The sequence below is a fragment of the Salmo trutta genome, chromosome 39 (genome assembly GCF_901001165.1).
Source record: "Salmo trutta chromosome 39, fSalTru1.1, whole genome shotgun sequence".
NCBI lineage: Eukaryota > Metazoa > Chordata > Actinopteri > Salmoniformes > Salmonidae > Salmo > Salmo trutta.
The window spans coordinates 14,764,339-14,777,533 of NC_042995.1; the positions used below are offsets into that span (position 1 = coordinate 14,764,339).

The 13,195-nt window shown below is 44.5% G+C and overlaps 1 protein-coding gene across 4 annotated transcripts in view; it reads left to right on the forward strand.

Annotated features, from left to right (window-relative positions):
* Window positions 1-13,195, forward strand: part of LOC115179879 (rho GTPase-activating protein 6) — a 79,342-nt gene that overhangs the window by 52,252 nt on the left and 13,895 nt on the right. For all 4 annotated transcript variants that reach the window (XM_029741768.1, XM_029741769.1, XM_029741770.1 and 1 more), the window contains exons 2-3: window positions 1,818-1,977; window positions 10,231-10,302. In XM_029741768.1, coding sequence (XP_029597628.1) covers window positions 1,818-1,977; window positions 10,231-10,302 — 232 coding nt within the window. The remainder of the gene's footprint in view (window positions 1-1,817; window positions 1,978-10,230; window positions 10,303-13,195) is intronic.

A 13,195-nucleotide genomic window follows, 5' to 3' on the forward strand; every position in this document is an offset into this window, starting at 1 on the left:
TGTCCTCTCTCTTCACCAGCTCGTAGGGATGACAGAGGGGAATTCAGAACCATAGATCCAGGGATTGAGGTGATTTATGAGTTCATCATTAAGCTCTTTTTTGAGTTGACTGCTAGTCAAGCCATCCACTCTCATTCCTCCCCTTTCCCTAACCTGCCATATACAATACTGTCTGTTCCGCTCTGCACACTACCGTTCAAAGGTTTGGGGTCACTTAGAAATGTCCGTGTTTTTGAAAGAAAAGCACATTTTTTTTGTCCATTAAAATAACATAAAATGTATCAGAAATACAGTGTAGACATTGTTAATGTTGTAAATGACTATTGTAGCTGGAAAGATTTTTTATGGAATATCTACATAGGCGTACAGAGGCCCATTATCAGCAACCCATCACTCATGTGTTCCAATGGCACGTTGTGTTAGCTAATCCAAGTTTATCATTTTAAAAGGCTAATTGATCATTAGAAAACCCTTTTGCAATTATGTTAGCACAGCTGAAAACTGTTGTTCTGATTAAAGAAGCAATAAAACTGTTCTTCTTTAGACTAGTTGAGTATCTGGAGCATCAGCATTTGTGGGTTCGATTACAGGCTCAAAATGGCCAGAAACAAAGAACTTTCTTCTGAAACTCATCAGTCTATTCTTGATCTGAGAAATGAAGGCTATTCAATGCGAGAAAATGCCAAGAAACTGAAGATTTCGTACAACGCTGTGTACTGCTCCCTTCACAGAACAGTGCAAACTGATCTCTAACCAGAATCAAAAGAGGAGTGGGAGGCCCCGGTGCACAACTGAGCCAGGACAAGTACATTAGAGTGTCTAGTTTGAGAAACAGACAAGTCCTCAACTGGCAGCTTCATTAAATCGTACCTGCAAAACACCAGTCTCAACATCAACAGTGAAGAGGCGACTAGGCAGAGTTCCTATGTCCAGTGTCTGTGTTCTTTTGCCCATCTTAATCTTTTATTTTTATTGGCCAGTCTGAGATGTGGCTTTTTCTTTGCAACTCTGCCTAGAAGGCCAGCATCCCGCAGTCACCTCTTCAATGTTGACGTTGAGACTGGTGTTTTGTGGGTACAATTTGTGGGTACTATTTCTAATGATCAATTAGCCTTTTAAAATTATAAACTTGGATTAGCTAACACATCATGCCATTGGAACACAGGAGTGATGGTTGCTGATAGTTAAACTAGCTTGCCTAGTTAAATAAAGGTTACACATATAGTTTGGGTATAATGTGTATATTTATGTTGTATATACATATTGAAACCTAGGTCTCAATATCTTCCCTGTTAAATAAAGGTAGAAAAACAAATCAAAACAAATGCTGAGCCTGAACATCCATCAGCTTTACTGACCTGGGCTTCTCTTTCAAGTTAAGGAGTGTGCCTTTAGGACCTATTGCTCAGGCATAAAATGCTTTGGGTTGAGCTGTAGACGTTTGAATCTAAGGAACATCTGTCCCGATATTGTAACATCTGCTGGTGACGATAGTCAAGACTTGTCCATTCCTTTCAAGGTGTTGCAACTTCACTAACAACTAGCCTTCGACCATTATGGGCATCACGGTCAATTGTAGTGATTGCAGACCCATTCTTCGAAAAGAAAATCTGACAACTCGGTCAGGTTATGGTGACAGTATCAGTGATGAGAGTGGTAATGGTGGAGGTAGTCCTAGGGGCTATAACCAACTCTCAAGCTAGCTACTTTAAATAAGAACAGCTGCTTTGAGATAGGGTAACAGTGGTGCTAGCCACTAGCCCTGGTACCTAACAAATGTTCCTCTGCGAAGTGACAGAATAAAAATCTCTCCCCAGGGTGACTTCACCTGGAACAGCCTGTCAGGGCGGAGTGTACGGCTGATGCCGACGGCCATCCAGAGCCTGTCGGAGCTGGAGCGGACCTGGCTACAGGAGGTGGCCTTCAACAGGCTCCATCAAGACTATGACCTCGGCTGTCAGATCACCATCCCCAAAGGTAAAGTATAGAGGTATTTTTGTGCGTGTGTGTAAATGTCCGTCTGTCTGTCTTCCTTTCTAGTCCGTCCATCCGCCTGTCCGTCTGTCTGTTCATATGGCTAGTCAGTCTGTCCCTGTGCCAATGCTACAAGCATTTTCACAAACATATGCCATCAACATCCGCCTTGGACCTCTCCGAGACCAACCGCAAACTGTCTAGCAGACAATCGTGAACTTCCCCTCCACAGAGTGTGTTTGAGGAAGCTGTAAGCACTTGTTTTTTGAGATGTAAATCTCAGTACACATGATTTCCTATACAGTACATCTAGAAGACTCAGGAGTGAACTTCCTGTCTTATTAGGTGTCAGTAAGACACTTACACATGAAGATGTAGCCCTTTCCACTCAGGACCATAGGGCCATAGCCTGCTGCTCTGCTCTAAGTCATGCTCTGTGGAGAGCTGTATATTAGCCAGGGTGTGCATTCCAGTCAAAGGTTCTACCTCTCCCCTGGATGATTTAATGTATTCGTCTGTGTTCCTTATGAATTCCAGAACCCCTCAGGCATGTGTTACTGAGATATTTCAGCACCTCGACGGTGGGTTTTGTTTATCTTGCGCCTGCGGTTGGGTTAGCCGGTGTTTTGCTGAGGCCCGGAGATCCTTGAAAAAATAGAGAAAAGAAAAGCAAATGGCTCGTTGGATCATTTTACAAGTCATTGGAGTGGGGAAGAGAGAGAGGACTGGAGGTTCCTGGGATTGCTGTCCAACTTGCCGAGTCAACTGACAAGAATCCAAACTATTTCCCCTCTCTCTTTCTTTCTTTCTTTCTTTCTTTCTTTCTTTCTTTCTCTCTATTTTCTGTCACACACATACTGTCTCCCGCTCCCTTTCTCTCATACCATCTCTCTCTCATAACCCCCCACTGTCTTTATCCCGCTCCCTTTCTATTCTTCACTCTAGTTCTCTCATACTCTGTCTTCAGATATTCCATAATGATCTGTAGATATGTCGAAGCATAGTTTCTTAGCAACCTGTTCTCTCTCTCTCTCTATATATATATATATATATATATATATATATATATATATATATATATATATATATATATGCCAAGGAGTCTGGGAGGCAGTGAGGGGAGGCTGGGTGGCAGCGAGGGGCAGAGCCAGGGGCAACATAGAGGACACTGCTCAGGACTGATCTGACTGCCCATAATTGCACTCACTTGAAGCTTGTTATTGGTGTCAGTGTCTCTATGAACCTATTGTGCTCAACTTAATCCAAGATGGCGTAGCAGTCAGACGTCTTTTGTCCTTCGTCTTGTCGTGTCCCATGTATATATCTTTTTAGATCTTTTTCTTCGCATATCTTTTTAATATTTTTTTCGAAACCTCAACTTCAAAACACTCTCCTGCAACCCGCCTCACCCAATGTGGTGCGGATCTGTTTTTTTTCGAAAGTATTTTTATTCACCTCAAATGCGGAATCCTCCAACAGAAGCTAGCCAGCTCACTAGCTACTAGCTAGTAGTCAGCTAACCACTGCTAGCGGTCATCAGGTAACCATTAGCTCGGAAAGCTCTCGCCAGTTTGTACAACGCGACTCAAACCAGAGCATACCGGACCTATTTTCTCTCCATATCCCCAGATTCCTACCGCAAGCTCTGGACATTTTCACCTGGATCATCGCAGCTAGCTAGTTGCTATCCGAGTATAGTATCCGAGTACTATAGCTATTTTGCCAATTGGACATAGACCCCTCTGCTACTCGGAACCCTACTAATCCATCACGACTGGTCTATCGACATCACCGCACGCGGAGGCTAAAATAGACTTTCCTCCATCGAGACATCCCTATAAGGCCCATCTGCTAGCTTGCTAGCCCCGGCCTGCTAGCTGTCTGAATCGCCGCGTCTCCAGCCAGCCCAACCACTCACTGGACCCCTATTGATCACCCGGATACGCATGCCTCTCCCTAATATCAATATGCCTTGTCCATTACTGTCCTGGTTAGTGATTATTGTCTTATTTCACTGTAGAGCCTCTAGCCCTGCTCAATATGCCTTAACCTACCATTTAGTTCCACCTCCCACCAGGTGACATCACCTGGTTTCAATGTCTCTAGAGACAATATCTCTCTCATCTTTACTCAATGCCTAGGTTTACCTCCAATGTACTCACATCCAACCTTACCTTTGTCTGTACATTATGCCTTGAATCTATTCTATCGCACCCAGAAACCTGCTCCTTTTACTCTCTTCTCTGAACGCACTAGACGACCAGTCCTGATAGCCTTTATCCTACTCCTCCTCTGTTCCTCTGGTTATGTAGAGGTTAATCCAGGTCCTGCAGTGCCTAGCTCCACTCCTACTCCCCAGGTACTCTCATTTGTTGAACTCTGTAACCGTAAAAGCCTTGGTTTCATGCATGTTAACATTAGAAGCCTCCTCCTTAAGTTTGTTTTATTCACTGCTTTAGCAAACTCTGCCAACCCGGATGTCCTAGCCATGTCTGAATCCTGGCTTAGGAAGACCACCAAAAACCCTGAAACTTCCATCCCTATAACATTTTCCGACAAGATAGAACTGCCAAAGTGGGCGGTGTTGCAATCTACTGCAGAGATAGCCTGCAGAGTTCTGTCTTACTATCCAGGTCTGTACCCAAACAATTCGAGCTTCTACTTTTAAAAATCCACCTTTCCAGAAACAAGTCTCTCACTATTGCCGCTTGCTACAGACCACCTTCTGCCCCAGCTGTGCCCTGGACACCATATGTGAATTGATTGCCCCCCATCTATCTTCAGAGCTCGTGCTGCTAGGTGACCTAAACTGTGACATGCTTAACACCCCGGCCATCCTACAATCTATGTTTGATGCCCTCAATCTCACACAAATTATCAATGAACCCACCAGGTACAACCCCAAATCCGTAAACACGGGCAACCTCATAGTTATCATCCTAACCAACTTGCCCTCCAAATACACCTCTGCTGTTTTCAACTAAGATCTCAGCGATCACTGCCTCATTGCCTGCATCCATAATGTGTCTGCGGTCAAACGACCACCCCTCATCACTGTCAAATGCTCCCTAAAACACTTCAGCGAGCAGACCTTTCTAATCAACCTGGCCCGGGTATCCTGGAAGGATATTGACCTCATCCCGTCAGTAGAGGATGCCTGGTTATTCTTTAAAAGTGCCTTCCACACCATCTTAAATAAGCATGCCCCATTCAAAAAATGTAGAACCAGGAACAGATATAGCCCTTGGTTCTCTCCAGACCTGACTGTGCTTGACCAGCACAAAAACACCATGTGGCGTTCTGTATTAGCATCAAACAGCCCCCGTGATATGCAACTTTTCAGGGAAGTTAGGAACAGATATACACAAGCAGTTAGGAAAGCTAAAGCTAGCATTTTCAAGCAGAAATTTGCATCCTGTAGCACAAACTCAAAAAAGTTCTGGGACACTGTAAAGTCCATGGAGAATAAGAGCACCTCCTCCCAGCTGCCCACTGCACTGAGGCTAGGAAACACTGTCACCACCGATAAATCCACTATAATTGAGAATTTCAATAAGCATGTTTCTATGGCTGACCATGCTTTCCACCTGTCTACCCCTACCCCAATCAACAGCGCACCACCCCCCACAGCTACTCGCCCAAGCCTCCCCCACTTCTCCTTCACCCAAATCCAGATAGCTGATGTTCTGAAAGAACTGCAAAATCTGGACCCCTACAAATCAGCCGGGCAAGACAATCTGGTGTCACGGCTGTCGTCTGTAATGGAGGACCAAGGCGCAGCGGAAGTGTGGATACTCATATTTTATTTCCTCAACAAAAGGAGTAAAGCATCCACCGGAAAACAAAAAACCACGACAGCAGCAGCAACAGTTTGCAGGCTTAAAAAACGCAGTGCAAAACAATTCCCCACAACCCCAAAGACAAACACACACACCTATATAGGACTTCCAATCAAAGGCAACTATACACACCTGCCTTCAATTGGAAGTCCCAATCATCAACCCAACATTTAACAAACACAAACCTGCCACGTCCTGACCCCAAAATTAAAACACTAGCTCCATCTGCTGGTCAGGACGTGACAGTACCCCCCCCCTCAAGGTGCAGTCCCCGGAATGCACCTACCAACAGAAAAACACCAACAAAAAACCCATAAACAATAACCCCTAAACAATAAGGGAGGGAAGGGAGGGTGGCTGCCGTCACCGACGGCACTGTGCTACACCCTCCCTCCCCAACCCACCTATCCTGGAGGTGGCTCCGGTTCTGGCCGTTCCAGGCAGTCGGGCCACTCTGGCAGTTCGGGGCAGTCTGGCCAGTCTGGCAGCTCGGGGCAGTCTGGCAGCTCGGGACAGTCTGGGCAGTCTGGCAACTCGGGACAGTCTGGGCAGTCTGGCAACTCGGGACAGTCTGGGCAGTCTGGCAACTCGGGACAGTCTGGGCAGTCTGGCCACTCCGGCAGTTCAGGGCAGTCTGGCCACTCCGGCAGTTCAGGGCAGTCTGGCCACTCCGGCAGTTCAGGGCAGTCTGGCCACTCCGGCAGTTCAGCGCAGTCTGGCCACTCCGGCAGTTCAGCGCAGTCTGGCCACTCCGGCGACTGTTGACTGGCGGGCAGCTCCGACGACTCTTGACTGGCGGGCAGCTCCGACGACTGTTGACTGGCGGGCAGCTCTGACGACTGTTGACTGGCGGGCAGCTCTGACGACTGTTGACTGGCGGGCAGCTCTGGCGACTGTTGACTGGCGGGCAGCTCCTGCCCCGTCACACAGCCCTTGTGCCCCCCCCTAAAAAATTATTGGGGGTGCCTCTCGGTCTCCCAGTCCTTGCCAGCCTTCTTCCGCTGCTTGGTCCTGTGAAGGTGGGGAATTCTGTCACGGCTGTCGTCTGTAATGGAGGACCAAGGCGCAGCGGAAGTGTGGATACTCATATTTTATTTCCTCAACAAAAGGAGTAAAGCATCCACCGGAAAACAAAAAACCACGACAGCAACAGTTTGCAGGCTTAAAAAACGCAGTGCAAAACAATTCCCCACAACCCCAAAGACAAACACACACACCTATATAGGACTTCCAATCAAAGGCAACTATACACACCTGCCTTCAATTGGAAGTCCCAATCATCAACCCAACATTTAACAAACACAAACCTGCCACGTCCTGACCCCAAAATTAAAACACTAGCTCCATCTGCTGGTCAGGACGTGACATCTGGACCCTCTCTTTCTAAAATGATCTGTCGAAATTGTTGCAACCCCTATTACTGGACTGTTAAACCTCTCTTTCGTATCATCTGAGATTCCCATAGATTGGAAAGCTGCCGCGGTCATCCCCCTCTTCAAAGGGGGAGACACTCTAGACCCAAACTGCTACAGATCTATATCTATTCTTCTCTGCCTTTCTAAGGTCTTCGAAAGCCAAGTTATCAAACAGATTACCGACCATTTAAAATCCCACCGTACCTTCTCCGCTATGCAATCTGGTTTCAAATCAAAATCAAATTTATTTATAAAGCCCTTCTTACATCAGCTGATATCTCAAAGTGCTGTACAGAAACCCAGCCTAAAACCCCAAACAGCAAGAAATGCAGGTGTAGAAGCACAATAAGAATGTTGTGATTGACAGAGTCGAAAGCCTTAGCCAGGTCGATGAATACGGCTGCACAGTAATGTCAGAGCTGGTCATGGGTGCACCTCAGCCACGCTCAAGGTACTAAACAATATCATAACTACCATCAATAAGAGACACTACTGTGCAGCCGTATTCATCAACCTGGCTAAGGCTTTCGACTCTGTCAATCACAACATTCTTATTGGCAGACTCAACAGCCTTGATTTCTCAAATGATTGCCTCGCCTGGTTCACCAACTACTTCTCTGATAGAGTTCAGTGTGTCAAATCGGCAGGCCTGTGGTCCGGACCTCTGGCAGTCTCTATGGGGGTGCCACAGGGTTCAATTCTTGGACCAACTCTCTTCTCTGTATACATCAATGATGTCGCTCTTGCTGCTGGTGATTCTTAGATCCACCTCTACGCAGATGACACCATTCTGTATACCTCTGGCCCTTCTTTGGACACTGTGTTAACTAACCTCCAGACGAGCTTCAATGCCATACAACTCTCCTTCTGTGGCCTCCAACTGCTCTTAAATGCAAGTAAAACTAAATGCATGCTCTTCAACCGATAGCTGCCCGCACCTGCCAGCCCATACAGCATCACTACTCTGGACGGTTCTGACTTAGAATATGTGGACAACTACAAATACCTAGGTGTCTGGTTCTACTGTAAACTCTCCTTCCAGACTCACATTAAACATCTCCAATTCAAAATGAAATCTAGAATCGGCTTCCTATTTCGCAACAAAGCCTCCTTCACTCATGCTGCCAAACATACCCTCGTAAAACTGACCATCCTACCGATCCTCGACTTCGGTGATGTCATTTACAAAATAGCCTCCAACACTCTACTCAACAAATTGGATGCAGTCTATCACAGTGGCATCCGTTTTGTCACCAAAGCCCCATATACTACCCACCGCTGCGACCTGAACGCTCTCATTGGCTGGCCCTCGCTTCATACTCGACGCCAAACCCACTGGCTCCAGGTCATCTACAAGTCTCTGCTAGGTAAAGCCCCGCCTTATCTCAGCTCACAGGTCACCATAGCAGCACCCACTCGTAGCACGCGCTCCAGCAGGTATATCTCACTGGTCATCCCCAAAGCCAATTCTACCTTTGGCCGCCTTTCCTTCCAGTTCTCTGCTGCCAATGACTGGAACGAACTGCAAAAATCACTAAAGCTGGAGACTCTTACCTCCCTCCCTAGCTTTAAGCACCAGCTGTCAGAGCAGCTCACAGATCACTGCACCTGTACATAGCCCATCTGTAAATAACCCATCCAATCTACCTTATCCCCATACTGTATTTATTTATTTGTCTCGCTCCTTTGCACCCAAGAATCTTTACTTGCACATTCATCTTCTGCACATTCTACCATTCCGGTGTTTAATTGCTATATTGCAATTACTTCGCCACCATGGCCTATTTATTGCCTTACCTCCCTTATCCTACCTCATTTGCACATGCTGTAAATATACTTTTCTATTGTATTATTGATTGTATGTTTGTTTATTCCATGTGTAACTCTGTGTTGTTGTATGTGTCAAACTGCTTTGCTTTATCTTGGCCAGGTTGCAGTTGCAAATGAGAACTTGTTCTCAACTAGCCTAAAAAATATATATATATATATCTGTTCAACGAACAGTGGGATTTAACTGAGCCAATGTGAAAAAAACATCCTTGTTAAGATTGTAAACCAATCATAAAAGAGCATACCCACTGGGCATCGACATCAATTTAACATCTATTCCACATTGGTTCAACGTAATTTCATTGAAATGACGTGGAAACAACATTGATTCAACCAGTGTGTGCCCAGTTAATAACATCTTGACTGTTTTGAAGACAGATTCATTGACTGTTTGATTAGAGGCGCTCTGGCTATAGACACTGTTTTGAGGTATTTCCTCAATAAGAGTTCCAACCCTTGGTCCAAGCTGCAAAGGTTTCCTTTGCATTAATCAAAGATCTTGCTAGGAGTCATAGATCTTGTTGACAGCTGACAAAACACTTCTTTCCCTTCCTCATAACGATTCAGTCGTTTTCAAAATGAAACTCATATTTGGATCCACCCTAATTCAAAGCATGATGTGAAATTTTCCAAGTCATCCACTGCTGGTGATATCTAATCTTGTGAAGTAGTGTGCTGTAACCTTGATATAATAGTAGAATAATATTCTATAAAATACATTTTACATTGAAGGTGCTCATTCTCTACTTTTCTCAGGGTTAAGTTTCACTTCCAGGATTGAGCTCAGGTGAACTGGGGCCCTGATTCCTTACTATAAAGTGGATGGTTCGATCCCTGAATGCTGATTGGCTGATTCCTTAATAATCCCTCTTCACAGGAAAGCCTGAGGATCAAGAGGAAATGAGAATGTCCTCTGTTTCTTTCCTCTTGATCCTCTATTGATAACATCACTGGACCAGAGGCTGGAGACACTCATTTGTTATCTTGTTATCTTGCAGTGTTTTGATAACCAATGCTCTTTGAAGCCACTGGCTTGATCATCTCCAAAATGGCCGACGTACATGATAATGGAAGAGATCAGCTAATGTGACAGCAGGTCATTGTGTGGATTGTTATCAGTGTGTACAGATAACTGACCGTTTTTCCTTATTTTCTTTCTTTTTCTCTCTCAGATGGACAGAAAAGGAAGAAGTCACTGAGGAGGAAGTTGGACTCTTTGGCGAAAGAGAAAAACAAAGATAAAGGTACATTGATGTGAAGCCTTCAACATGGTTGCCTGCCCATTTCTTCAGTTTATCTTGGTAAAATAACCCTAACCTTAACCAGACTGCTAACTGTATGCCTAACCCTAATCTTAAATTAACCAAAAGTAATTTATATTTTTTTATTTTATTTATGTAGCCAATTTTGACTTTAGCTGTGGTAACTAGTGCAAACCCCTCAGCATGGTATTTTCTGGAAAGACTAAGTGCTTTGTACTGTACATTTTCCTGCTGTGACAAACTGGTCAAATTAATTTAACAGATCTGTAGGCTATGCAAGCAGTGTCCTCCTTGGTAATACAATTAACACTGTTTAACAAGGCAGACATTGAAAGCAGTCTCTTCACTATTGGTGCTTCAAAATGGATTAAGGAGGCATAAGGATCGTGGAAATATTGGAAAGATAAGGATTGGGTGTCTTTTCAGATGCAAACTAGAACCAGGGGTTAAGCGCTCTTGTTTGAATTTTTCCTTTGGGTTTTACTTTTTTATTTTTACGCTGTCACATTTCTGAAGACGTTTTCCCAGTCTTGAACATTTAGTTTCCAGAGAGAACAGAAACCTGTCAGTCCCCAGCCCTACACTCTTAGAACAAAGGGTTGCAAAAGGGTTCTTCGGCTGTTCCCATAGTAGAACCCGTTTTGTTTCCGGGTAGAACCCTTTTGGGTTCCATGTAGAACCGTCTGTGGAAAGGGTACTACATGGAACCCAAAAGCCTTTTACCTGGAACTAAAAATTGTTCTTCAAAGGGTTCTCCTATGGGGACAGCTAAAGAACCCTTTAAGGTTCTAGATTGCACCTTTTTTTAAAGTGTAGCCCCAGGCCCAGGTGAATAGCAGAGTGGCTATGAAACATAGACATATTTACTAGGGGAGGAGCAGGGATATTTTTAGCAAAGTGGAGCAACTCCTTCTAAGGGGACTGGGCTGAAATACAGCCACTGTGCCTGCATCACAGACGGCATATTTGGCAACGTGCTAACTACAGATCTGATGGAAGGTAACTCTCCATAGAGATGGAGGTAAAAACTACTCTAAGTGGTATAAAGTACCAGTCAAAAGTTTGGACACACCTACTCATTCAAGGGTTTTTCTTTATTTTTACTATTTTCTACATTGTAGAATTATAGTGAAGCCATCAAAACTATGAAATAACACATATGGAATCATGTAGTAACCAACAAATCTAAATATATGTAATATTTGAAATGCTTCAAAGTAGCCACCCTTTGCCTTGATGACAGCTTTTAACACTCTTGGCATTCTCTCAACCAGCTTCACCTGGAATGCTTTTCCAACAGTCTCGAAGGAGTTCCCACATGTGCTGAGCACTTGTTGGCCGCTTTTCCGTCACTCTGTGGTCCAACTTTTCCCAAACCATCTTAATTGGGTTGAGGTCGGGTGATTGGAGGCCAGGTCATCTGATGCAACACTCCATCACTCTCCTTCTTGGTCAAATAGCCCTTACACAGCCTGGAGGTGTGTTGGGTCATTGTCTTGTTGAAAAACAAATGATAGTCCCAGAGCAAACCTGATGGGATGGCGTATCACTGCAGAATTCTGTGGTAGCCTTGCTGGTTAACTGTGCCTTGAATTCTAAATAAATCACTGACAGTGTCACCAGCAAAGCACCCCCACACCATCACACCTCCTCCTCCATGCTTCACGGTGGGAACTACACATGCGGAGACCATCTGGTCACTTACTCTGCGTCTGACAAAGACATGGCAGTTGGAACCAAAAATCTGATTTCCACCGGTCTAATGTCCATTGCTCATGTTTCTTGGCCCAAACAAGTTTCTTCTTGTTATCGGTGTCCTTTAGTAGTGGTTTCTTTGCAGAAATTCAACCATGAAAGCCTCAGAAATTGGGTCTTCCTTTCCTGTGGCGGTCCTCACGAGAGCCAGTTTCATCATAGCGCTTGATGGTTTTTGCGACTGCACTTGCAGAAACTTTCAAAAATTCTTGACATTTTCCAGATTGACTGACCTTCATGTCTTAAAGTAATGATGGACTGTCATTTCTCTTTGCTTATTTGAGTTGTTCTTACCATATATGGACTTGGTCTTTTACTAAATAGGACTATCTTCTGTAAACAACCCCTACCTTGTTTCAACATAACTGATTAGCTCAAACACATTAAGAAGGAATGAAATTCCACAAATTGACTTTTAACAAGGCACACATGTTAATTGAAATGCATTCCAGATGACTACCTCATGAAGCTGGTTGAGAGAATGCCAAGAGTGTGTAAAGTTTTCATGAAGGCAAAGGATGGCTACTTTGATTTGTTTAACACTTTTTTTGTTTACTACATGATTCCACATGTGTTATTTCATAGTTTTGATGTCTTCACTATTATTCTACAATGTAGAATATATAACAAATAAAGAAAAACCCTTGAATGAGTAGGTATGTGCAAACCTTTGACTGGTACTGTATGTAAATAATTCATCACAGCAGCAGTCCCATTCTCAGTTTCTCATGTCATGTAAACTCACTGCGGGAGAGATCGGCGGTCGATGAAACAATTCCCCTGAGGTACTGGGTTAGAAACATAGTGGCTGTGAACATGCAGGCTGCCAAATGCTGTGTCATTAGGGTGTGTGTGTATGTATGTGTGTGCGCGTGCATACATACATGTGTGTGTGTTTAAGTAAACATTCTCAAAATTTGTGGTTGCAGAGAGAGTGGACTGTGTCACCTAGCATATGTGGTTGTTTAGTACATGATGACTCTCTCTCCCTCCCTGCTTCCCTAAATCCCTCTCTCTCTCCCTCCCCCTCTCTCTCCCTCTCTCTCTTTCTGTCTCTCCCTGCTTCCATCCCTCTTTCTCTCTCTCTCTCTCTCTCCCTGCTTCCCTACATCCCTCTCTC